The sequence below is a fragment of the Rhinolophus sinicus genome, chromosome 18 (assembly GCF_057876585.1).
Source record: "Rhinolophus sinicus isolate RSI-liver-muscle chromosome 18, RSI-T2T, whole genome shotgun sequence".
Classification (NCBI taxonomy): Eukaryota; Metazoa; Chordata; class Mammalia; order Chiroptera; family Rhinolophidae; genus Rhinolophus; species Rhinolophus sinicus.
In genome coordinates, this window is record NC_142518.1 from 38,643,500 (window position 1) to 38,670,000 (window position 26,501).

At 39.4% G+C, this 26,501-nt stretch overlaps 1 protein-coding gene across 1 annotated transcript in view; it reads right to left on the reverse strand.

The window, feature by feature from the left end:
• DGKK (diacylglycerol kinase kappa) overlaps positions 1–26,501 on the reverse strand; it is a 137,800-nt gene that overhangs the window by 33,242 nt on the left and 78,057 nt on the right. Inside the window, exons 8-12 of the mRNA XM_019718795.3 lie at positions 11,862–11,964; positions 3,489–3,672; positions 2,647–2,755; positions 1,730–1,869; positions 737–818 (exon numbers count right to left, since the gene is read on the reverse strand). Of these exons, the coding sequence (XP_019574354.2) occupies positions 737–818; positions 1,730–1,869; positions 2,647–2,755; positions 3,489–3,672; positions 11,862–11,964 (618 nt within the window). The remainder of the gene's footprint in view (positions 1–736; positions 819–1,729; positions 1,870–2,646; positions 2,756–3,488; positions 3,673–11,861; positions 11,965–26,501) is intronic.

A 26,501-nucleotide genomic window follows, 5' to 3' on the forward strand; every position in this document is an offset into this window, starting at 1 on the left:
CAAACTTCCTACCATGGCTTACCAGGTTCTTCCTGGCTTGGCCGCTGATTATTTCTCCAGCCTCATCTTTAGTCATTCTCCCTGTATATGCCCTCCCTGGCCCCTATGCCTTAGCTATTATGAATGTCCTTTAGTTCTGTGAATATTCCATGTTTTCTCTTGCCTGTGGAACAACACACACTGTTTCATCTCTCTGGAACATGCTCCCTCTTTCCTGTTATCCTGGTTAACTCCCTCTGGTCCTTGAATTTCTTCTGAAATGGTGCTTATTATGAGAAGCTTTCCCTGATTTCCCTCAGACTGGGTTAGGTACACCTGCTGGGTGTTCCAACCCCACGCTACTTCCTTGTATACTAATACTCATACTACTTTATAAAAACTATTGTTCTACCACTGCAACTAGACTATGAGCTCTATGACAACATGGACTGTGCCATTCTTTTTTTATCAACTAGCATATAAGAACAGCTGCTAGAATAGTATCTCACACATAGTAGTTAATCCATAAGTATTTTTCATAAATATTTTGAGTGAATGAATAAGTAAATGGCTGAATGAATTATATCCCCAATACCTAACAGTTTTTGGTAAACAGCTGCTGATTAACATGTCCCCAGTTTTCAAAGATTTCATCCTCATCAAGCTCATGGCAATACAAATCTCCTGTCTGGGTTTTACCTATTATTTCACTGTATAATGAAGATGTTGGCTTGAATTACACCTGGGCAGTAATTACCTCAAATCCAGGTACATCCATTTCAACTTGTCCTCTTAGCAATGGGGTTTGTCTGGGAGTCTCACGGATCATCACACTCCATCTGAAATGAAGATAAAAGACAGACAGATATTTAGGACTCTGTTGCATCACAGGCTGGCATCAATGCTTCAGATAGCAAAAAGAGGTCGGAACGTTCATATATTAGGGAGAGAGGGATTTACGCATTAGGTATGCCTAAGCTATCTCAGGTCACCTGATCTCAAGGTATACCACAAGAGGGGCCTCTGTCCCATGACTTCTCTAGGATAGTGTGATGGAACAAATTCCGCCACAGGGTTCTGAGAGAGCAGTGCTTCTCAACCAGAGGTAATTATCAAGATCACCTGATGTGCTTTTGTAAAATACACATATCAGGGACCTACCCAAGACCTACTAATAAGAATTTTTGCGGAAGGGCCCAGCTTGGTATCTTGAGAAAGCTCCCCAGGATATCCTTATGGGCAGTCATAAGTCAAATACTATCCCCCAGCATAGAAAGTCTTTCTTCTCAGAAGATGGGATGGCAATACTCTCTCTTCTCTAGAGCAGAGACAATATAGGCCAATTGTTTATGAACCTTTGTTTTTGTTTTTGTTTTTAGTTTCTTTAGAACTTGAAGCTATAAAATAGTTTCTATACTATTCTAGACTAGAATAGAAAGATGGAATCTTTCCTAAGAAAAAATATGCTTACATAGATAATTAGCTATGCAATTTGAAGGAGGTACACAGAACACTTGAAATTTACTCATGGAGCTCCATCTCTACCGTATTTTAAGTTAATGAGAGGCTTTAGTGATGTTTGAAGGATATATGGTAGCTCTTGGTTTCCTAATAGTTAACCCCCCCCCCAAACTGCTCTGCACTGAAGCCAGAAAGGGAGGTTAGAGCATTCCTGATTGAGGTGATGTAACTGGGAGTAACTGGTGTGCAACTGGAAAAGGCACAATGGCCTGATCTTTCAGCTACTCACCTGTCTAGAATCCTCACACTAGCCTGTTCTACTCTGTTGAGGATGTTCTGGGGTGACTTGTTTTTGTTCCAGAATGCACCCCAGCCTAGGACACGGGCCAGATCATTGCCGGTTCCAAGTGGGATGACTGCCAGCTGACACTGCAAGAAAAAAAACAGGCACTCTTTTCAGACAATCCTACCAAGATCCACTAATAACATAACCCAGAAGGTGCTCTTTGGGAAAGATTGTGGTTTCAAAGCCAGTGGCAGTAAGGGACTTCTGATTCTAGGGAATGTGATAGAAAATGTTGGAATTTAAGTGAAATTTTCCCTAAGGAGTTGGGTCCCACTCTTGGCCATACAGAACCTAATCAGTAAAGGGAAAAGTTGCTGGAATATGCCAAAATGAATAGCCATGCTTATAAAAGAGAAATATAGCCACAGATTTCTATCTAGGCTGAGCCAAAGAGATGAGGTGCCTTAGGAGATAAAACTACTGGGTTCAGAAGAGTAGAGGGCTGCTTAGGGAAAGGGGGGAGAGGTACAGGAAAGTTTCTACGACTCTTGCCTCAGGAGGGATAGGAAATTAGGGACTGAAAGTTGTCTGAGGTCACTTATTTGTGTGTGTGTGTGTGTGTGTGTGTGTGTGTGTGTGTGTGCTCCTCTTCAAATGTTCACTTTGGGGCTTGGGAAATAGAGCACTCCTCATTTTTTTTCTGCTAACTCCCTCATTTTTCCTTCCACAGATAGACAACCAGAAAATGGTCTAAGTGAGCCGGCTTACACTGGGAATCTACCAGTCAGGTTGAGTATGAAACCAGTGGGAAACATGTATTTTACAGACAAGGAGAGTAAAGACCAAGGACTTCTTGGGATGAGAAGCTCCACACCCCAGTCTCTCTAGCAATGGCTAAGCTGAGTCAGCTAGGAACTCACCCTTTCATGTAATCCAAAGGCATCAATCAGGGATAACACCCAGCTCACACTGCCATCTCCACCACAAACCACAATGCGAAAGCGAGTGAAGTTCTTGAACATGGACAGCCTGGAAAGAAAAGGGGAAAAGGGAGTAATTTCATGAACTGCCGGGTTTTACAGCTCATTCCTATCATGTGTCAGGGCCCAAGATATTGCTGCTTCTTCCTCTGCACCTGCTAACAGGCTATCTGTCTTCTTTCCTTTGCCCCCATTTCTGTGTGCTGAATATTATAGGCAATGCTCCCACAGGCAGTCCTAAAGATCAGGCCTTGCCTCAACCCACACTATTCTATGCCTAAGCTTGCTCCAGAAGCTACTGATAACCTAGCTAAATCTACTTGTTGAGGTCCAGGAAATATGCCTCACATTGTAGCCAGTGGGCTCATAGAAACCAGGGCTGAACAGCCAGATGGTTTTCAAATAAAAGAGGCCTGTCATAGAGATATATCTATTTGGGCCAAGGAAAAAGAAAGAGCGAGTGATAAGAAAAATGGACAGCAATATTCATTTGCTTCCTCGTCTGATGTCAGGAGACATAGTTTTACCTTTTCCAATGAAAGAAGATGGAGCAAATCTTAGAGCAGGGCATGGGCTTAAAAGGATTTCTGGGAGAGAACCAGAAGTCCTCCAACCAGCCACCCCCAAATGCTCTGGAGTTATGTGTTTGTGTCCTGACTTGAGAAAATGGATCTTTCCTGCCCACATACTCAAACTAATTCCAGGAAGCCTAGCCTAGTCTAGAATGTACAGAAGGTGGAGTCCCTTCTATATACCCACTATATCTCTTACCCCGTGCTTACCCGGCTTCAGGTCCACCCTTCGCCAGGTCAAACACTTGAGACGGGTTAAGGTATTGCTTAAATTTTCGGAGGAAGACGATCCCTTGGTGATCGCCGCTTTTGGAGTTGATGAAGATGAGAAGGGGACATGAACAGGCTGATGACCAATCGAGATCCCAGAAGTCTGAAGCTACTACTAATTGGCCTAATACACACACACACAGCAAAAAGAAAAAGAAGGGGAAAAGAACAGGGGCATTGAGATAGATACAAGACATGACAACATCAAACTTTGCAAAGACTTTAAAAAAAACAGTTTTTTTTGAGGTATAGTTGATATACAAAGAACTGCACATATTTAATGTGTACAATTTAATGAGTTTAGACATATGAAGACATCCATGATGCTATCACCACAATCAGGGTAATAGACATACGCAATATCTCCCAGAGTTTCCTTGCGCCCTAGACTCATGCGATGGCGGAACAGAGGGAAATCAGTACAAATCTCAAGGTGTTTTTATTAAAAAATAAATAAAATAAAAATTCCCAGCTAGCTTTTGCCCAGCTATTGCCAGGCAACCAACATTTGCTGAGCAACTACTACATTCTAATCATCATGCTAGATACTGCTAGGGGTATAGCCCCTGCCCTCAACCTGGGGAGACAGGCTTATACACAAGAATATGTTAGAACACAAAGATTAAGGAAATTGGTGCCACAACCAAGGATTAATGAAATGCTGAGGGTAAACTGAGGAAGGAGAAGGTTGAGAGCCCAAGAGAAGGATCAGCACACCAATTAGTCCTCTCTCTGCCTGGGATAGCTTGGTTCTCACAGTGAGAAGATACCCGGTAAGGAGGGAAGGGAGGAAAGGCTGACGTTCAGCCAGGAGCTAATGATAGGACATATCAAAGTGGGTTGAAGTAGGGAGCTTTAATCACTCCTATAAGGTTCTGACAGAGCAATCCAAGTTGTAAGAACTTTCAGGGGAAACAAGACTGTAGGGAAATTGCCTGGATAAGAGAGAGGCTTTTAGTAATCCCGAACACTGAAGTTCCTCGTAGAGCAGTGGAGTTATAGCAGTCTAAATTGCCACACCCTGCCAGGTCATGCTGAGTCTTAGAGCCTATTGGCAGGGAGGTAGGCAGTGAGCAATGGTCCGCTAGGAGATGCGAGTCCCCAAACCTCTGAACTTGTGGCTTGCCAAGGATGCCCTAGCGAAAATAAATGCAAAGGGCAAAAAGCATGTGACTTGCTCCTGAATGGTGTGGGCCAGGACGATATGTTGAGATGTCCCATTTGTTGTAGCCTGGGTGAAAGGGAGCCTGAAGAAAGACTGATGACTTGAACAGGTTTCATGCTGATTTGCCTAGAAAAATCTAAAGCAGTGTTCCTCTATGGGCCAATGTCTAAGCCAGCTAGCGAGTCATGCACCGCATTTTCTGCATTTTCTGAGCTTGCCAGGACTTACAGCTAAGGAGAGTCTGTCTGCTATGTCCCTTCAGTAGCATAGCTTGGAAATACTTACTCTCCCTGAACACATTATGCAAAAATAGTACCCTTTTCAACATTTTTTTATTACAAAAGGTAATATGTTAACACAATGGTAGTTAAGACATATTAACTCATTCATTCAGCAACTATGTATTGAGGTCGTTCTTTGTGCCTGTCCTTGTTATGTTTTGAGAATACAGTGGTGGACAAGATAGAAATAGTCTGCTCTTGTGGAACTTATATTTTAATAGAGAGGGACAGGGCATAATAAATAAATACAGAAAATAATGTGATTTGAAGAAAAATGAAGCAGGAAAATGGGATGGAGACTGAAGTGGGTGTTATTTTAGACAGGGTGGTCAGGGATGGCTTCTCTGGGGAGGTGACATTTGAGATGAGATCTGAATGATGTGAGGAAGTGAGCAATACAGATACATGGGTGAAGAGGTTTTTTTCTGTTTGTTTGTTTGTTTGTTTTGGAGGGGGGGATGGGGAGATAAGGCAAAAAATAAGTGCTAGGAGCCAGAAAGGGAGACTGTGTAGGGTGTCTGAGGAAGAGAATAGCATGGCTGTTATTGAGTGAGTGAGGGAGAGAGTGGCAGAAGAAGAGGTCAGAGAGGTGACAGGCACCAGATACAATGACAAAAAGATGTTAGAGGAAACAGAAAATAAGGGTGAGACTATTCAGTATGGAATTGAAACATTAGGGGTCAGGTCACAAGATATATGAGGAAAATAGTCAAAAGGTGTTACCTTTTTTATGTGCTTACTCCTCTACCAACCAACAATGTAGGCTCCAACTCATGGCCTGGCCCCAGTCTTACCTCTGTTTTAGAAATGGATTCTGCTCTTTGCTTACCTTCCTCAACAATCTCCTGTCAACACCCTGTAGGTGAGCATGTGAGTTTGAATATATACCCCAGTTAGAGGATTAATGTAAACAGCTTCTTGCCAACAGTTAGTGGACCTGTTAAGTGTGCTTGGAAGAAAGAATTCCCCAGGCCAAACATCCTGAAATAGACCTGTCTATGCCCCCAGTGTTTTTATAAGTGTCAAAGACCCTTTGGGTCAGTCCCTTTCTAAAGATTAGGTAGCAGTGGCAGTGAGACCAACTACTGTGAGCTATTTGGGTCTCAGTTTCCTTATCTGTAAAGTGGGCCATTCAAAAAACTAACTTGTTTCCTAGTATTTAGATGCAAGTAAGCTAGCTGTTATGCTGATGAGAAAGGGAAATATAAATTGGCCCTTAAAGGTGAAAAGAAGAGCAAACTTATTCATAATAAGAAACATACTAATTAAAACTAGGCCATGGTATCATTTTTTTCTTGTTCAGAAGATGGGCAAAGAAAAAAAAATAGATAACACGCTTGATTGTAGAGGCCATGGGGAAATATGCACTCTCATACACTGAAGATGGAAGTGCAAAGTGACACAAGTCCTATAAAGGACAATTTGACAGTACTTATGAAACTAACAAAGGCATATGCATTTTTGACACAGTAATTACATGTCTGAGATTGTTTTCCCTACAGGTATATATGTAAAATGACCTGTATGAAGTTGTTCATTGCAGCATTATTTGTAATAGGAAAAGACTGAAAACTACCAAATTATCCATTAATAAGGGACTAATTAAATAAATTATGGTATGTCCATATAATGGAGTATCTTGTAGTTGTAAAAAAGAGTGAGGAAGCAATCTTTTGTTGAAACAGAATGATCTCCAAAATATACTGTGAAGGAGGAAAAGAAAAGCAAGGTGCAGAACAGCATGTATAGTGTTAAAAAAAGGAGGGATAAGTGTGTGTGTGTGTGTGTGTATATATATATATATATATATTATATACATATATATTTGTATATACATGAAGAAATACTGGAAGGTATTCAATAAACTAAAGTAAAGGTAGTAGTTAATCGTAAGCAGCAGGGATGGGGTAGAGGTGTAGGAGATTGTGAAGATCAGGGAAAGAATAGCAGAAAGATATTTTACTACATATTATGTGTGCATGTGTGTTTCTATTGTTAAAAGATACTTAATACATGTGAATATATTAAGTAGTCAAGAATTGAAAATTAGGAAAAAATAATTATGCTAATACTATCTGTAAGTTAAATAGCCATCAGGGTATGGCTGAAATTATTTATAGAGCTATTTGACAGCTTGGAGCATGGGCTGCCTTCGGCAGTGTACCTTTAGAAGAGATTGCAGCTGTGTGCCACAGCTAGTTGCCCCCCAGGTTTATTCACTAACATAAAGCAAACATCTTAACTTCTTTGGGTATTCATTTCTCCATACGTAAATAGTATCATGTTGCAATAATTACTAAAAATAATCCAGAGTGGGGATGGAAAGCCACTAGATGAAGAGAAAATTCTGTAATTAAGGCAACTTAAACTTCAGTGTCAAACCTAATTTCGTCACAGATGGGAAGACGGGAAAGCAGTGCTGGCAGGAAGTCATTCCCAGGAGAACACAAAGGCAGCCCCATTTAGCATTTCCCCCATAGTCGGAGAACATCTGAATTTGAGCAAGGCCAAGTTTGTCAAGAGAATCTTGTGAACAAGGTGAAAAAAAGGGGTGGCATTGTGGGCTGAAATGTACTAATGTTAGGTAGGTTCATGACCAGGTGAATAATCATGGCCATAAGGTTGCTTTTGAATAGGGTGATGTTAATTGTAAGGGAGTGTACTGTAATATTTAACAATTTTTATCAATTCAAGCGAAAACATAGAAGGCTAGTTTGTCAACTTTGAAGTACCCCAAATTGGAGGGAGAGCTACTGGATGACAGAATCAAGGCTGAAAAATGACTTCAATGGGCAGAAAGGTCAAAGTCACCAAGACAAAAAGAGATAAATTTGAAGCTTGGCCTTTAGGCTCAAGGGCATAAATTGCAGCGGAACAGGACAGCAGGAACTTGGCTTGGCAGCATCACGTGTGAAAAGGGCTTAGGGGATTTAGTTGACTTTAAGCTCCAAATGAGTCAACAGCCTGAAAGAGCCTTTAAAAAAAAAAACCTCATGCTCCTTTGAGCTGCATTAATATAACCACAGTTCCCCACACTGAGAGGGAGACAATAGTCCCTCTCAAATTTGTTCAGTTCATACCATAGAAGGATGTTAAATTAGCATAAGGTTGGCTTAACTGTTCCACTTTCTGTATTTTAAAATCCTCTTTCACAAATGTTAACTCATTTAGCCCTCACAATGCACCCGAGTACAACGATTATTCCCTTATTGTCAGGAAACAAATGATAAAGCATAGAGAGGTTAAGTAACTTGTCTAAGCTCACACAGTTAGTAAATGATGGAATGTGCTCCCAGGACTAGTAGCATCAGCATGGTCTGGGGACATGTTAGAAATGCAAATTCTTGTGCCCTACCCAGATCTACTGAATCAAAAGTTCTGGAGGGGGTAGGGCCTAGAAATCTGTGTTTTAATAAGCCTTCCAGATGATTCTGATGCTTTCTTATGTTTGACAACCACTGCACTATACTCCATATGAATCAGGGATGCTGTTTCAGTCATCTCTTATTTTCTGGATAGCTTATCACTGAGCCTTACATATAGGCAGTATTCCATAAATATATTAATGAGTTCATGTAACAAATCTTGACTGTGCATATGCCATGTACCCAAGTTTGACTTAAGTGTGAGGGATAGAGAGTTCACAGTCTGAAGTGGGAGACAGATATGTGATGAACTACGTAATATAGTGTGTTAGATGCTCTGAGATATGTTTTGGGTTTACAGCAAGTAAACTAATTTGGGAAAGTGGGGAGAGGCAATTATAGAGGCTGTTAAACAGGAGATAATGTTTGATATTTTTATCACCCTATAAGATGAGAGAAGAAATTTACCAAGCAGACTGGATAGGAAAAAGGAATAAGTAGAAAGTGTTCTCAAAAATTAGAGTCTATTGACTAAATAAATGAATGAGTGCTACTTAACAATGGCAAGTGCTTCCTCAGGGCGTCATCAGCTGGATACTTCCATCCTGGATGCTGGAGAAGGGATTCTCTAGCCTGGACAGAAGGCTTGGACCAGATCATCTTTAAGAACCTTATCATCTCTAAAATGGGGTGGGACTTCCCAACAGGAAACTTATCCATTAAAGAGCATATTTGCCTAGGCCAAAAAGCCAAGAAGACTCAAAAAGATAGGGAGGTCTTAGAAGACAGTCCTAAGAAATCACACGCCAAACAGTGCATGATAGAAAGAAGGGTTCTCAAGAGTGAGATTCAATTGAATCAAGATTGCAGATGATTGGAGGAAAGGCTAAAGGCTAACTCATGAGGCATTAGATGACACACAAAGAATGGCTTAGCCCAGGTGCTTCTAAGAAATAATATCATGTCATCGATAGAAAGCAACAGAAAGCAAGGCCATTAGTTTACGATCTATAACAAGAATAAAAAGTGATATAGGATAGGAAGAAACTGAAAACAAAGAAACAAAATCTACAATGACAGGAAGCGCAGAACCTGATGGGCCAATTATAAAGGAGAGGTGTTAGCCCCTTAATACCTATTAGGGGTGATTTGTGAGATGCTGAGGTAGGCATTCTTCAGTCTTCTCAAAGACATTTTCCCCAGGTCCTTGTGGGGGTGAGCAAAGTCTCAGATTGAAAACTAGGGTGACTTTCATTAGCAGCTTGAGCTTGCTGAGCTGACTGACTAGTTTGCTACTTTTCCTCTTCCCTGAGTGAGGTTAGCTTTGTTTGTGCACGTCCTTATGGGACATATAAGTATACTTGCCTGCAGAAACCTGTGTGAATGGCTCATTCCATGTACCAAAGTCTATTCTGTGTTTGGGTTGGAAAAGAAACTGGAAGAGACTAGAGTGGCTCTGAGTATATGTACTTGTATGAGCACACATATGCACATGTGTTATGTCTCATTCTAAGACATACAGAGTGAAACTAATCATGCACAAACTGAAATTAATGGGCAGTGTGTATCTCTTTACTGGCTTAGTGAAAGGGTAGCATGTCAGTTGGTAAGTACTGTATTTTGCCATGTATAATGCACACCCACGTCTTTGGCCCAAACTTTCAGGGAAAAAAAACCTTTCATTTTAATTTTTTAATTCAAAATCTATGTAACTTTGCTAACAATTGTCACCCCAATTAATTTTAATTTTAAAACTTTTTTGTTTACATTTAGGTACTTGTTTTTTGTATTATAAAGGAATTTTAGCATTTATTTTTTAACATATTATGGTACAAGAAATTTTATGTAGCAAATAATTACAAAACACAAGAACGGATACAAGGTACAAGATATTTTATGTACAAGTAACAAATTTACAGTATTTATGTATCACAGAAGGCCAAGATCTCTTGTCGTTGCAAGCTCATTGTAAGTTCAACAAAATTGATTATCGTATTCCAGGGTATTATTTTGCATATGGATGTCGTTATTGATTTCTAGAATTATACTTTTAACTCATAAGCATAAATAAAAGAATTAAAAACGTTTATATAGATACAGAATTAGTACTACCCATATATAATGTGCATCCTTATTTTTCCCTCACAAATTCAGGCAAAAAAGTGCACATTATACATGACAAAATACGGTATATTAAATTTCTAAACTTTGTAGTGTTAGTAAAATAGGTCAGGTCTTTTTAGCTGTGATATGTAATTTTGATTTTTACAGCTCCCATTCTTAAATAATGAGTAATGGGAGAAGCAAATGAACAACTCAGTAGTAGAAAAGAGACCCTCTAAGAAGAAGCAAAGAAAAAGTGAGGAGGCGAACTAAAAAAGGCATCATTAGCAAGTGCTAAACAGTGAATTATCCCTGTTGGAGTCTACAGTTTTCATTAGGCTAGAAGACATGGGATTTAGTTTTGTGGTCTTTTTGGGGCTATGTTTCTGGGTATTTAGGGTCTTTACATATTATCACTTATCCTCACAATATATATCATTCCCATTTACAGATGAGGAAAGTGAAACTCAGAGAATGTAAGTGACTTAAGCAAGGACACCTAGCTAGTAAGTGACTAAAATTCATCATTGCCTGGCCTTTGTTTTTCCCCTTACACTATGCTATCTCCACGTCTCACCTATTTTTAAAAAACAAACACAAAATTAAACAAAATATCCCTCTCCTTTGCCCCTGCTTTCTCTGTTCTAATATCTCTAGACCTCCTGATAGAAGACTCTATACAGTGTTCATTCTTGCTGTATTGATTTCATTGCTACCTCCTTTCTCTGTAACCTCCTATAAGTGGTTGACACTCCTAACATTTTGTCATCTCCAGGTGTCTCTCCCACTCCTTTGGTTCTTAGCATATGTTACCTTAATTTGTTAATTGTCATATTATATCAATATCCTGGGTCCAAAATAACTGTAAGCTCTGGCAATGTCCATATCTTGGATCTTTTTGTAGCCTTCAAACACCTTATGAATAGAGTTCTCAATAAATCACTCACATCCAGGAGTGACAAAACATCAACAGAGTGTGTTGGGGCAATGGAGTGTGTTAGATTTGGGGACAACCATGGTGTTAGTTTCCATTTTAAAAGTAACATGACCTGGGCCTTCATGCAGTTCTTCCTTGACCACCTGAATGAGAACAAACTTATTTCATGGATTATCTAGTGTCTGGAAATCATGAAAAAGCTGAAATCAATTCTGATCAGTCAGAAATGATTGTGAGAGAGGCTACAGAGAACATGCCCACATACATATACACCATAAATATCGACATTCACCATCCCAAATGTCTAAAGAGAAATGAACTATCTCTACACATATGCACATTCCTTTTCTCCAGAAATGTTTGACTGGTTGAGGAGAATAATTTAGTCACAGTCCTTACCCCAGTCTTTGCACCTTCCCTCCCTCCCCAGTGTATTTCTGAGGTTAATGCTTAGCTACTCACCATCTCCTTTAGGGTCGCTTAGGGCAGTGGGAGGAATCACTGATGTTCGATGGCTTCCAAAGCAGCATTCCTTGGAAAACCGTCTCCTGCAGTCATCATGCACCTGAAATGACAAGAGAAGAAAAGAGAAAAACAAAGGATGGGAGAGAGAAAAGGATAACATTGATTAGTCTTGAGTCCCAATTCCAAGATTTGAGTACTCAGAGTTTGAATTTCCCTTTCTGACGTTTGGTGCTATACACATACCCCTGACACAGTTTGGACACCTTCTCTCCACCTTGAGCCTGTACCATCCCCGAATGTGGCCTCTGAACTACCCCTTTCAAATGTGTTCTCAAGATACACATCATAGGCACTGAGAAGACACCAATCTTAGGGCACAACCTTAGGGGACTACAAAATGGGGAGTTTACTTGCAGCAAAAGCATGCTAATCCTGATAATACGCTGTTATACTTCAACCCTGACAACAACTGTGTGTGGTAGGGAAGACATTATTAAGTTCATTTTAGAAATGAGGATACCAAAGCTCATAGATGTAAAGGATCTTGCTCAAGGTCAAACAGCTGGGAAGTGACAGAGCTGACACTCTGATGCCTTCCCCACTAGTAACCATTGTGCTGAGATTTCTGACATCTTCATGCACTACTTCTGGACAATTATAACATTCCTAGAGGACATGAACCTGGCCTGATTATGCAAAAGCAATTAGCAGAGAACCAGAGGATACCAGAGTTTTCTTTTCTTTAAATTGAGATTATAATTTACATACAACATTATATTAGTTTCAGGTGAACAACATAATGATTTGATATTTGTATATATTGCAAAATGATCACAACAATAAGTCTAGTTAATGTCTGTCACCATACATAGTTACAAAATGTTTTTTCTTGTGGTGAGAATTTTTAAGATTTACTTTCTTGGCAACTTTTAAATATGCAACACAGTATTATTAACTATAGTCACCATATTGTGCATTAATTACATCCCTAGGACTTATTTATTTTATAACTGGAAGTTTGTATCTTTGACCCCCTTCACCCATTTTGCCCACCCCACCACCTACCTCTGCTAACAACCAATCTGTTCCCTGTGTCTATAAACTCAGTTTCTTTCTTTCTTTCTTTCTTTCTTTCTTTCTTTCTTTCTTTCTTTCTTTCTTTCTTTCTTTCTTTCTTTCTTTCTTCCTTCCTTCCTTCCTTCCTTCCTTCCTTCCTTCCTTCCTTCCTTCTTTCTTTCTTTCTTTCTTTCTTTCTTTCTTTCTTTCTCTTTTTTTTAGATTTTATTGGGGAAGGGGAACAGGACTTTATTGGGAGAACAGTGTGTACTTCCAGGACTTTTCTTCCAAGTCAAGTTGTTGTCCTTTCAATCTTAGTTGTGGAGGGTGCCATTCAGCTCCAAGTTGTTGTCCTTTCAGTCTTAGTTGTGGAGGGCACAGCTCAGCTCCAGGTCCAATTGCCATTGCTAGTTGCAGGGGGCACAGCCCACCATCCCTTGTGGGAGTCGAACTGGCAACCTTGTGGTTGAGAGGACGCGCTCCAACCAACTGAGCCATCTGGGAGCTCAGCGGCAGCTCAGCTCAAGGTGCTGTGTTCAATCTTAGTTGCAGGGGGCACAGCCCACCATCCCTTGTGGGAGTCGAACTGGCAACCTTGTGGTTGAGAGGACGTGCTCCAACCAACTGAGCCATCCGGGAGCTCAGCGGCAGCTCAGCTCAAGGTGCCGTGTTCAAGCTTAGTTGCAGGTGGTGGGGCCCACTAGCCCTTGTGGGACTCGAGGGATTGAACTGGCAACCTTGTGGTTGAGAGCCCACTGGCCCATGTGGGAATCGAACTGGCAGCCTTCAGAGTTAGGAGCATGGAGCTCTAACCGCCTGAGCCACTGGGCTGGCCCCAGTTTCTTTTTTTTTAATTAAAATTTATTGGGGTGACAATGGTCAACAAAACTATTAGGTTGGTGAAAAAGTAACGGCGGTTTAAAAGGTTAAAAATAATTGCAAAAACCACAATTACTGTTGCACCAACCTAATACATAGGTTTCACGTGTACAATTCTATAATGCATCATCTATATATTGCATTATGTGTTCATCACCCAGAGCCAGTTCTCCTTCCATCAACATATATTTGACCCCCTTGACCCTCTTCTACCATCCCTCCTACCCGGTTACCCTCTGGTAACCACTAAACTGTTGTCTGTGTCTATGAGTTTTTGTTTCTTTATTTGTCTTGTTCCTTTGTTGCCTTCAGTTTTATATCCCACATATAAGTGAAGTCATATGGTTCTTGACTTTTTCTGTCTGACTTATTTCACTTAGCATAATAATCTCAAGATCCATCCATGTTGTCACAAATGGCAGTATTGATACAGCCGCTATGGAAAACAATATGGACGTTCCTCAAACAATTAAGAATAGAATTACCATATGACCCAGCAATCTCTCTCCTGGATATCTACCCCCCAAAATTGAAAACATTTATCTGTAAAGATATATGCACCTCCATGTTCATTGCAGCATTATTTATGGTGGCCAAGACATAGAAACAACCAGTGTCCTTTGATAGATGATTGGATAAAGAAGATGTGGTATACTACTCTGGTATACACAATGGTATACTACTCTGCCATAAGAACTCAGTTTATTTTAAGATCCCATGTATAAATGAGATCAAATAGTATTTGTCTGTCTCTGACTTATTTCATTTAGCATAATACCCTCAGGGTCCACCCATACTGTAAAAAAATGACAATATTTCCTTCTTTTTATGGCTACATGGTATTCCACTATGTATATACATATATTTTCTTTATCCATTCATTGATCAATGGAAACTTACATTATTTCTATATCTTGGCTACTGTAAATAATGCTGCAATGAACATGGAGGTGCATATATCTTTTCAAGTTAGTGTTTCATTTTCTCCAAATAAATAACCAGAAGTGGAATTGCTAGATCATATGGTTGTTCTGTTTTATTTTTTTGAGGAACCTCCATACATGTCTTACATGTTTTCTGTTTTACACCAATTTACATTCCCACCAACAGTGCACAATATTTTCAACACATAGTGGTTAACACTTGTTATTTCTTGTCTTTTTTATGATAGCCATTGTAACAGGATGAGGAAATATCTCACTGTGGTTTTGATTTCTATTTCCCTGCTATTAATGGGGTTGAGCATCTTTCATATGCCTGTTGGCCATCTATATGTCTTCTTTGGGGAAACTATTCAGAACATCTTTCCTTTTTTTTTTTTAAACTTTTATTTATTTTAAGTGTGTGTTTCCAGGACCCATCAACTCCAAGTCAAGTAGTTGTTTCAATCTAGTTGTGGAGGGCGCAGCTCACACTCGCCCATGCAGGGATCGAACCTGCGACCCTGGTGTTACGAGCATCGTGCTCTAACCAACTGAGCTAACTGGCCGTCCCATCTTTCCATTTTAAATAGAATTCTTTGGGTTTCTTTTTTTTTTCTTTTTGCTATTGAGTTGTATGAGTTCTTTATATAATTTAAATATTAACTCTTTATCAAATATATGATTTTCAAATATTTTCTCCCAATCAGTAGGTTGCCTTTTTATTTTGTTGATGGTTTCTTTGATGTGCAGAAGCTTTGAAGTTTGATGTAGTCCCAGTGGTTTATTTTTGCTTCTGTTACCTTTGCTTTTGGTGTGAAATCCAAAAACTTATCACCAAGACTGATGTCGAGGAGTTTACTGACTACATTTCCTCAATTTCTTTTCTTTTTTTTTTCTTTTATTTTGGAATATTAGGGAACAATATATTTTTCCAGGATGTCAAGCTTTTTTTTTTTTAATCTAGCTGTGGGGGGCACAGCTCAGCTCCAAGTCAAGTCATTGTTTTCAATCTAGTTGTGGAGGATGCAGCTCACTGGCCCATGTGGAACTCGAACCAGCAACCTTGGTGTTATGAGCACCGTGCTCCAACCACTAAGTGCGCCCACTGGCGGCTCAGTTCCAAGCTCAAGCCATTGCTTCTCACTGGACCATGTGGAACTCGAATTTGCGACCTTGGTGTTATGTGCACTGCGCTCCAACCACTGAGCCCACCCACTGGCGGCTGAGCTCCAAGCTCAAGCCGTTGTTTTCAATCTAGTTGTGGAGGACCCAGTTCACTGGCCCATGCGGGAATCGAACCAGTAACCTTGTTGTTAAGAGCTTGCAGTCTAACCAACTGAGCCATCTGGCTGCCCCTTCAATTTCTTTCATCAATATCTTATAGTTTTCTTATAGTTTTCAGTACAGGTCTTTCACCTTCTTGGTTAAATTGATTCCTAGATATTTCAGTCCATTTGATGAAATTGCAAATGGGACTATTTTTTAAAAAAATTTCTCTTTCTGACAGTTTGTTTTTAGTGTATAAAAACAGAACAGATTTTTTAATATTGATTTTGAATCCTACCACTATACTGAATTTGTTTATTAGTTCTAACAGGTTTGTGGGTTTTTTTTGGTGGAGTTTTTTTTTTTTTTTTTTTGGCATAATATATATAATATCATGTCATCTGCAAATAGTGACAATTTTACTTCTTTCTTTCTCATTGGGATGTCTTTTATTTCTTTTTCTTGCCTAATTTCTCTGGCTAGGACTTCTGATACTACATTTTAAAAAAAATGGTTTAAGAGTGGGAGGTGGTTCAAGGTGGCAATATAGAAAGATCCCAAACTCACCTCCTCCCACACATACAACAAATCCACAACTACATACGGAACAGTTTCCTCTGAAAATAACCTGAATAGCTACTCCACAAGAAAGGATAAAAGAGCTAGATGGAGACAAGTAGGAGAGGCAAACACATGCTCTTTCCAAAATTCCCATCTCTGGGGTGGCAACGCACAATCGGGAGGTATAGATGGATAGATAGATAGATAGATAGATAGATAGATAGATAGATAGATAGATAGATAGATAGAGCTACTCCCTGAGGAGAAAAGGCTTTGGACCCCACATCAGAAAACCCAACACTTAGGTTCAGCATGAGACAAGCCCCCAGAATATCTGGCTTTGAAACCCAATGTGACTTACATTCAGGAGAATGATAGGATGTAGGGAATGAAGATTCTACTGTTAAAGGGCTCATGTACAGATTCACTTGCCCTGGGACCCAACACAAAAGCATCCATATGTAAAGGGAGTTCATTTTCTAAACTGAAAGCATCTGTCAGAGGGGCAGAAGTCTGTTGAGACTCTCTCTGGGGACAGAGGCACTGGTGGGAGCAATTTTGATGTTCTCTTTCTATCATACTAGCACCAGTGCTGGTGGATGTCATGTTTGTATGCTCACTCTAACTTGCTAGTGGTGGTGAGTGAGTAGCTCTGTCCCACAGACATACAGGGAGAGACTGAGCTATGTGGCTCCAGGGGAAGGGCTGACAGGACAACTGCCATTGTTCCTGGGTTGTGCTTTCCTCCCACACAGCGAAATCTGAATCTGCATTAACTTGGTGAACTCTCACTCCACCCAATGACTCCCTGAGACCCCACCCCACCCAATTTGCAGATGGCCAGAGGCTCTGTTGGTGGCAGGCAGCCCACCTTGGTCCACGATGCAGTCTTTCTTAAAAAACTCTCAAAGTCTGCAGGCTGCAGTCAGAGAGAGCTGTGGCCTTGTTGTGCCCTTGCCTTTTGCTGAGTGGCTCTAGGCTCAAAACTGGTGTCAAATCTGAATCTGCATTAACCTGGTGAACACAACTCGTCACTCCCTGGTGACTCCTTGAAACTCTGCCTCACTCAACTCACGTACCACCTGAGGCTTTCAGTGGATGAGCCTATGGGCAACCAGCAGTGGGTGGAAAGCCTCAGGGTACTCTGAGCATTTTGCTGAGCTGCCCCAGGCCCAGTACTGGTGGCAACCAGCCACAGTTCATAGCGTGGCCTCCCTCATGCAACTCCAAATCCAGCAGAGGCAGCAACCAACTGTGGATCACTTTGTAACTTTTACTATGTAGTCCCTGGCAGATCACAGACAGCAGCTGACCTTGACCTGCACAGGATACCCTCCCAAGAGGCCCCAGAACCAACACATCTGGTGGCTGGCTTCAGACCGCAACAGAGAAACACTTGATTAGCCCCCAAAGTGGAATTCCCAAAGGGTGGTCTCAGCAGGCACCAGAGCCCACTGGGGCAAATCCTGCCCCATGGGGTCAGCCCACATACTGCAGCTTGTGTGCTGTGGTTGTGGCCAATCCTCACAGCTAGTCAGCCTGAGGGTCAAGACCACCCACTGACGTGCCAATAGCAATCAATGCTCAACTATAAGAAGAGGACACACACAATCCACACAAGGGATAATCCTGGAGTACTGGCTCAGGGAGACTGTGTCACTGGATCCCACAGGACACCTACTACATAAGGCCACCCTGCCAAGACTGGGAGATGTAGCAGCTATACTTATTGCATAGAAACAAACATAGAGAGGCAGTCAATATGAGGATACAAAGAAAAATGTCCTAAATTAAAGAACAGGTGAAAACTCCAGAAAAAGAACTAAACAAAAGAAGGCAAGCAATCTACCAAAAACAGGATTCAAACACTAGTTATAAGGATGCTTAAGGACCTTAGTGAGAACTTCAACAAAGAGATAGCAAGCATAAAAAAGGACATAGAAAACATAAAAAAGAACCAGTCAGATGTAAATAATAAAACAACTGAAATGAAGAATACACTAGAAGGAATCAATAATAAATTAAATGAAGCATAGGGTCAAATCAGTAAATCAGAAAACAAGGTAACAGAAAACATGCAACTGGAACAGCAAAAAGAAAAAAGAATTTTAAAAAATGAGGATAGTTTAAGGGACCTCTGGGACAACATCAAGCATACCAATTTTCACATCATAAGTGTACCAGAAGGAGAAGAGGGCAAGGGATTGAAAACCTATTTGATGAAATAATGACTGCAAACTTCCCTAATCTGGCAAAAGAAATAGATACACAAGCCCAGGGAATGTAGACGGTTCCAAATAAAATAAATCCAAAGACACCCACACCAACACACATCATAGGTAAAATGGAAAAGGTTAAAGACAAAGAGAGAATATTCAAAGCAGCAAGAGAAAGGCACCTACAAGGGAGCTCCTAAAAGGGAGCTCCCATAATACTGTCAGCTAATTTCACAATAGAAACTTTGCAGGCCAGAAGAGATTGGAATGAAATATTCAAAGTAATGAAAAGCAAGGACGTACAAGCAAGACAATTCTACCAGCAAGGCTATCATTTAAAATTGAAGGAGAGATAAAGAGCTTTCCAGACAAGAAGAAAAACCAGAGGAGTTCATTTCCAGTATTATAAGAAATGTTAAAGGGACTTCTTTCAGAAGAACAAAAAGACTAAAATATGAATAATAAAACGGCAATAACTACATATTTATCAATAATCACTTTAAATGTAAGTAGATTAAATGCTCCAATCAAAAGATATAGAGTAGCTGAATGGATAAGAAAAGAAAGGCCATACATTTGCTGCTTAACAGAGACCCATATCAGATTGAAAGCTACACACAGAATGAAAGCAAAGGGATAGAAACTGATATTTCATGCAAATGGAAATGAAAAAATGCTAGGGTAGTAATACTTATATCAGAGAAAATAGACTTTAAAACAAAGGCTATGATAATAGACAAAGAAGGACATTTTATAATGATAAAGGGATCAATTCAAAAACAAGAAATAACCCTTATAAACATTTATACACCCAACATAGGAACACCCAAATATATAAAGAAAATATTGACACACATAAAGGACAGACAACAGTAATACAGTCATATTAGGGATGTTAACACCTCATTCACCTCAATTGATAGATCTTCCAGACAGAAAATCAATAAGGAAACAGTTGCCTTCAATGACACATTAGACCAGATGGACGTAATGGATATGTTTAGAGCATTTTACTGCAAAGCAGAAGAATATGCATTCTTTTCAAGTGCACATGGAACATTTTCCAAGATAGACCACATGTTAGGCCATAAAACAACTCTCAATATATTTAAGAAGACTGAAATCATATGAAGCATCTTCTCCATGGGCCCAGGAGGGGTAGTAGATGGGGGGAGGAGGGTTATCACTGTGTGAGGGATATAAATGATAAATGTTTAACTATTACATTGTTTTGTACATCTGAAACTAATAAAAAATGTTAAAAAAATAAAATAAATAAAAGGATGAATTTTATGTTATGTAAAAAAAAAAAAAAAAAGATTCAATCAACGTTCAAAATAGACCAATAAAATGAAAAGGGAAAAAGGAAAAAAAAGCATCTTCTCCAACCACAATGGCATAAAACTAGAAATCAATTACAAAAAAAAACTGAAAAACACACAAACACATGCAGGCTAAACAACATATTTCTAAACAATAAATGGGTTAACAATGAGGTCAAGAAAGAAATCAAAAGATACCTTGAGACAAATGGAAATGAAAACAAAACGACCTAAAATCTATGGGACACAGTGAAAGCAATCCTAAGATGGAAATTCATACTAATACAGGCCTACCTGAAGAAACAAGAAAAAATCTCAAACAATCTAACCTTACACCTAAAGAACTAAAAAAAGAACAGCAAGCAAAGCCCAAAGTGAGTACAAGGAAAGAAATAATAAAGATCAGACTGGAAATGAATGAAATAGAATCTAAAAAAAAACCAATGCAAATGATCAATGTTGGTTCATTGAAAAGATAAACAAAATTGATAAATCTTTAACCAGGCTCATCAAGAAAAAAAGAGAGGACCCAAATAAATAAAATCAGAAATGAAAGAAGAGAACTGACAACTGACAGCACAGAAATACAAAGGATTATAAGACAATACTATGAACGGTTATATGCCAACAAGTTGGACAATCTGGAAGAAATGGATAAATTCCTAGAAACAAAGAGTCTTCCAAGACTGAGTCAAGAAGAAACAAAATCTGAACACACCAATTACTATTAACAAAATCAAATCAGTAACCAAAAAATTCAGAACAGACAAGTCCTGGAGTGGATGGCTTCACAGGTGAATTTTACAAAACATTCAAAGAAGAATTAACACCTGTCCTTCTCAAACTATTCCAAAATATTCAAGCTCATTTTATGAGGTCACCATTACACTGACTCCAAAACCAGACAAAGCTATTACAAAAAACAGAAAATTATAGGCGAATATCCCTGATAAACAAAATGCAAAAATCCTCAACAAAATATTAGCAAACTGAATACAGCAAAAAAGATCATACACCATGATCAAGTGGGATTTATTCCTGGGATGCAAAGTTGGTTCAATATCCACAAATCAATTAATATGATATACCACATAAACAAAGTGAAGGATAAAAATCATGTGATCATATCAATAGGTGCAGAAAAAGAATTTAATAAAATTCAGCATCTATCTATAATAAAACTCTCAGCAAAGTGGGAATAGAGGGAACCATACCTTAACATAATAAAGGCCATATATGACAAACCCATAGCTAACATCATACTCAATGGGGAAAAGCTACAAGCATTTTCCTTAAGATCAATTACAAGACATGGATGTCCACTTTCACCACTTTTATTCAAATGGTATTGGGAGTCCTAGCTATAGCAATCAGGCAAGAAAAATAAATTAGAGGCATCAAAATTGGGAAGGAAGAAGATAAACTGTCATTATTTGCAGAAGACATGGTACTACGGATACAAAATTAATATTCAGAAATCAATTGCATTTTATATGCCAATAATGAACTATCAGAAAGAGCAATTAAGAAAGCAATTGCATCATAAAATGAATAAAATTTTGAGGAATAAATTTAACCCTGGAGGTAAAAGACCTGTACTTGGAAAATTATAAGACATTGAAGAGAGAAATTGAAGAACATACAAATAAATGGAAGCATACACTGTGCTCATGGATAGGAAGAATTAAAATTGTTAAAATATCCATACTTGATAAGAGGTGACATCAGAAACACGGCAGCTTAAAGGGTGCTCCTTGAAATCTTCCCTGGAAGTTAGAACAAATTGAACAACTATAATTCAACAAAGGATTCCCTAAGCATCACACAGACAAGTCTGAGAGATCTGTGTATAGAAAAATCTGAAGGTGGGCAAATCAGGGCAAACAGGGGAAGAGAAAAGGGAGATGTGCAGAGATGTGGGCCGCAGGACACACCCCTGAGCTCACTGTGGTCCTGGGAGAGGGGAGGATTGAGACTGAAGGTGCATTTTCTGTGGCCCACAATCCTGCCTGAGGGATCAGCATATAATATGGCTAAACCCACTGATTGGGGCAAAGACCTCCAGGCAAAGACTGAATACAGAAGGGCAATAGCCCTCACTGCCCTTACTATCACGCAGAAAAGAAAGCCATGGAGCCTGGCCGCCTTCACCCACTCTCCCAGAACTCGCTTCCCCCTCACCCTCCCAATGTTAGCAGCGGGCCCCAGGGGAAAAACAACAACTGTAGCAGTGTTGGATTAAAGAGCAGAATATCTACAACCCTGAAAACTGGAGAGATAGCTCCTGAGTGGCAGATGCATAATGCGGCTAATTCCAGAGACAGGGAAGGAGCTGTAGGGGCGAGATAGCTGCGGGATGTATGTTGCCATTGCTTAGAGCCACAAACACACCTTTTGCCTCACTCAGTCCACCCTGCCCCTACCTCTCCCTGCTCATTCCTGCAGGGCACCCAGAGCTGCAGAGACACACGTGTTCTGCATTGGGATGCAGGGGTAGCATTGTGGTTTCAGAGGCTCAGAACCCCGTTGCCCACCATATCATCCCATGGGGGTGGTGCTCTGAGACAGAGATGACCTGATCACAGAGGAGAAGCCCACTTCCCAGGAAATGTCCCACCACAGGAGAAACTGGAACAGCACAAGAAAAAATAAAACGCTGCAGCACAAAGTAGAAAATAAAACGTTCTCGCGCCACCTACTGGAAAGCAAAAGAAAAACCTCTTTAGATCAACCTGCGGCAGAATCCACCTCTGTAGATGCCCAGAAAGAGAAATAATTAATTGCTATGAATAACCAAGGTAACATGGCAGCTCAGAAAGAAAATGAAAAATCTCCGGAAAATGAACTTAACGACATGGAAATATTTGACTTAAATGACAGAGAAATCAACATTGCAGTTCTGAAAAAACGCAATGTGATGCAAGAAAACTCAGATAGGCAGTTTAAATGAATTCAGAAATAAAATCAATGAACAAAATAAATATTTTACCAAAGAGATTGAAATAAAAAAATAGAAATTCTGGAGCTGAAGAACTCAATAAAAGAGATGAAGAATAAAATAACCAGCTCAGGAATTAGACGTGACCAGACGGAGGAAAGAATTAGTGACATTGAAGATAGAAATCTGGAAATTATGCAGATGGAAGAAGAGAGATTTGAGAGTTAAAAGAAATGAAAGAACTCTACAAGAACTTTCTGACTCCATCAGAAAGAGCAATATAAGAATAATGGGCATACCAGGAGGAGAAGAGAGGAAGAAGGGAACAGAGACTCTATTCAAACAAATACTCGAAGAGAACTTCTCAAACGTATGGAAAGAACTGGATCCTTGGATTCAAGAAGCAAACAGAACACCTAATTCTATCAAACCCAACAGGCTTTCTCCAAGGAACATTATGTTGAAGCTGTCAAATATTAATGACAAAGAAAGAATTCTGAAAGCAGCCAAGGAGAGAAGACAGTAACCTACTAAGGAAAACCCATTAGATAATCATCAGACTTTTCAGCAGAAGTGAGTGGAATAAAATATTCAAACGATTGACAGAGAGAAATTACCAGCCAAGAAGAATATATCCAGTAAATATATCCTTTAGATATAAAAGAGGAATAAAGACCTATCCAGATATACAGAAGTTGAGGGAATTTTCCACAAGGCCTGCATTATAAGAAATACTGGAGGAGGATATTTGACCTGAAATAAAAAGTCAAAAGGATACAAAACTATGAGCAAGGTTACTAACAGACAGACAGAAGCAGGAAATGGCAACCCCTATACAGAATAAGGCACTATACACTTAAACATAACATAAAGGGTAAAGAAGATGAAAACATAAAAAAAGAAAAATACAAGAAGAAGACAACTTGCTACTGCAACTCAGAAATCAACTCACAGCATAAATAATGATAATTTGTGACAGCCAAAACATAAAAAGTGAGAGAATAAAGATCTGAATTTGCAAAGGGGAATGGATATAAGAAGCATGCTGAAGAAAAAGGACTACTGAAACTTTTTTTAAACATAAACTTAATGGTAACCACCACCCCCCTCCCCCCAAAAAAAAATCCAGAACTGAGACACATAACATAAAAAAAGAGGAAACAGAGGGAAAAAAATCATAGAGTGCCACCAAACTAAAATAACAGACAGGAACAAAAGGGCCAAGAAACAATGGAGACACCGAGCTACCAGAAAACAAAAGATAAAATGGCCATAGGAAATCCTCCTATATCAATAATCACCCTAAATGTAAATGGATTGAACTGAACAATAAAAAAGCACAGAGTAGCAGAGTGGATCAAAAAACTAAACCCAACCATATGCTGCCTCCAAGAGACACGTCTCAGCTACAAGGACAAATATAGACTCAAAGTGAGAGTGGGAAACAATACTCCAAGCAAATGGTATCCAGAGAAAAGTGGGTGTACGCATACTTACATCGGATGAAATAGACTTCAGGATAAAAAAGGGTAACAAGAGACAAAATGGACATTTCATAATGATAAAGGGGAGAATACAACAAGAATACATAACACTTATCAATATACAAAGGGTGCCAAAAAATGTCTACACATTTTAAGAAAGGAAAAAAAAACCTGTATTAAAATTATATTGATAGTAACCACTTCGAGCACCTCTTATAATTGTAGAAGTCAAACATGACTTGTGTTCATCTATTGTTATTGGTATATATAGAGTATTACAGTTTTAATACAGTTTTTTTTTCCTTTCTTAAAATGTGTATACAGTTTTGTGTTTTTTTTTTGGCACCGTCTGTATATGCCCCCAGTCAGGGAGCACCAAAATATACTAACAGAACCAAAGGGAGAAATTGACCAAAACAAAATTATAGTAGGGGACCTAAATACCCCATTGACAGCTATGGATAGATCTCCAAACTGAAAACCAGTAAGGACATATCAGCCTTAAATGACACATTAGACCAAATGGACGTAATTGACAGTTACAGAGCACTTCATCCTAGAATACCAGATTATACATTCTTTTCTAGTGCACATGGAACATTCTCAAGGACAGACTGTATGTTGGGATACAAAACTAGCCTTGCCAATTTAAGAACTGGGGAGCACACTTAGAGAACCAATGGTTAAGCACTCCCTGAAGACCCTCATAGATTAGTACCATTATTTTTATAATGTTTTAATTAAAATACAGCTAACATACAATATTGTATTAGTTTAAGATGTACACCATAGTTAGTCAGCATCTATATACTCAAAGAAATGATCACCACAATAAGTCCAGCAACCATCTGACTCTGTACCATGTTATCACAATATTATTGACTATATTCCCTATACTGTACATTACATCCCCATGACTTATTTGTTTTGTACTTGGAAATTTGGACCTCTTATTCCCCTTCATCTTTTTCCCCCTTTTATAATTTTTCAATAACAGTTGACATTGAATATTATTTTATATTAACCTCAGGTATATAGCATAGTAGTTAGACATAATTTAAGAAGAGATCCCCCTGGCTAGTCTAGTACCCACCTGGCACTATACATAGTTATTACCATATTGTTGACTATATTCCCTATGGTTTATTTTACATCCCCATGACTATTTTGTAACTACCAATTTGTATTTCTTAATACCTTCATCTTTTCACACTGCCCCCTCAATCTCCCTCCCACCTATCACCCTGATACACCTAGCACCCACCTGAAACCATACATAGTTATTACAATATTACTGCTATATTCCTTATGCTATACCCTACATCCCCATGACTACTGTGTAACAACTAATTTCTGCTTCTTAATAAATTCCCCTTTTCACCCATCCCCAGCCCCCTTCCCATCTGGCAACCATCAAGATGTTCTCTGTATTTATTAGTTTGTTTTTATTTTGTTTATTTTGTTCTTTAGATTCTACATATAAGCAAAATCACATTGCATCTGTCTGACATACTCCACTCAGCATAATAACATCCAGGTCCATCCATGCCACCGCAGATGGCAAGAATCCATTCCCTTCCATGGCTGAGCAATATTCCATTGTATATATGTACCACCTATTCTTTATCCATTCATCCATCGATGGGCACAAAGGCTTCCTTCACATCTTTGTCATTGTAAACAAGGCTGCAATGAACATATGGATACATGTGTCCTCTCAAAGATGCATTTTGGGTTTCTTCAGAGAAATACCCAGAAGTGGGTTTACTGGGTCCTTCTTTGTCTCCCATTATAGTCCCAGTCTTAAAGTCCATCCTGTGTTGTACAAGCACTGCCAACCCAGTCCTCTTTTTTTTCTTGTTTTCATTGCAATGAAACATCTTCCTCCACCCCTCCACCCCCAGTCCATGTGTGTCCCCCATTCCAAAGTGAACCCCACGCAGGCAGCACATGCAAGGGTACTGCCCACCCACCCACTCAGCCACCCCATCT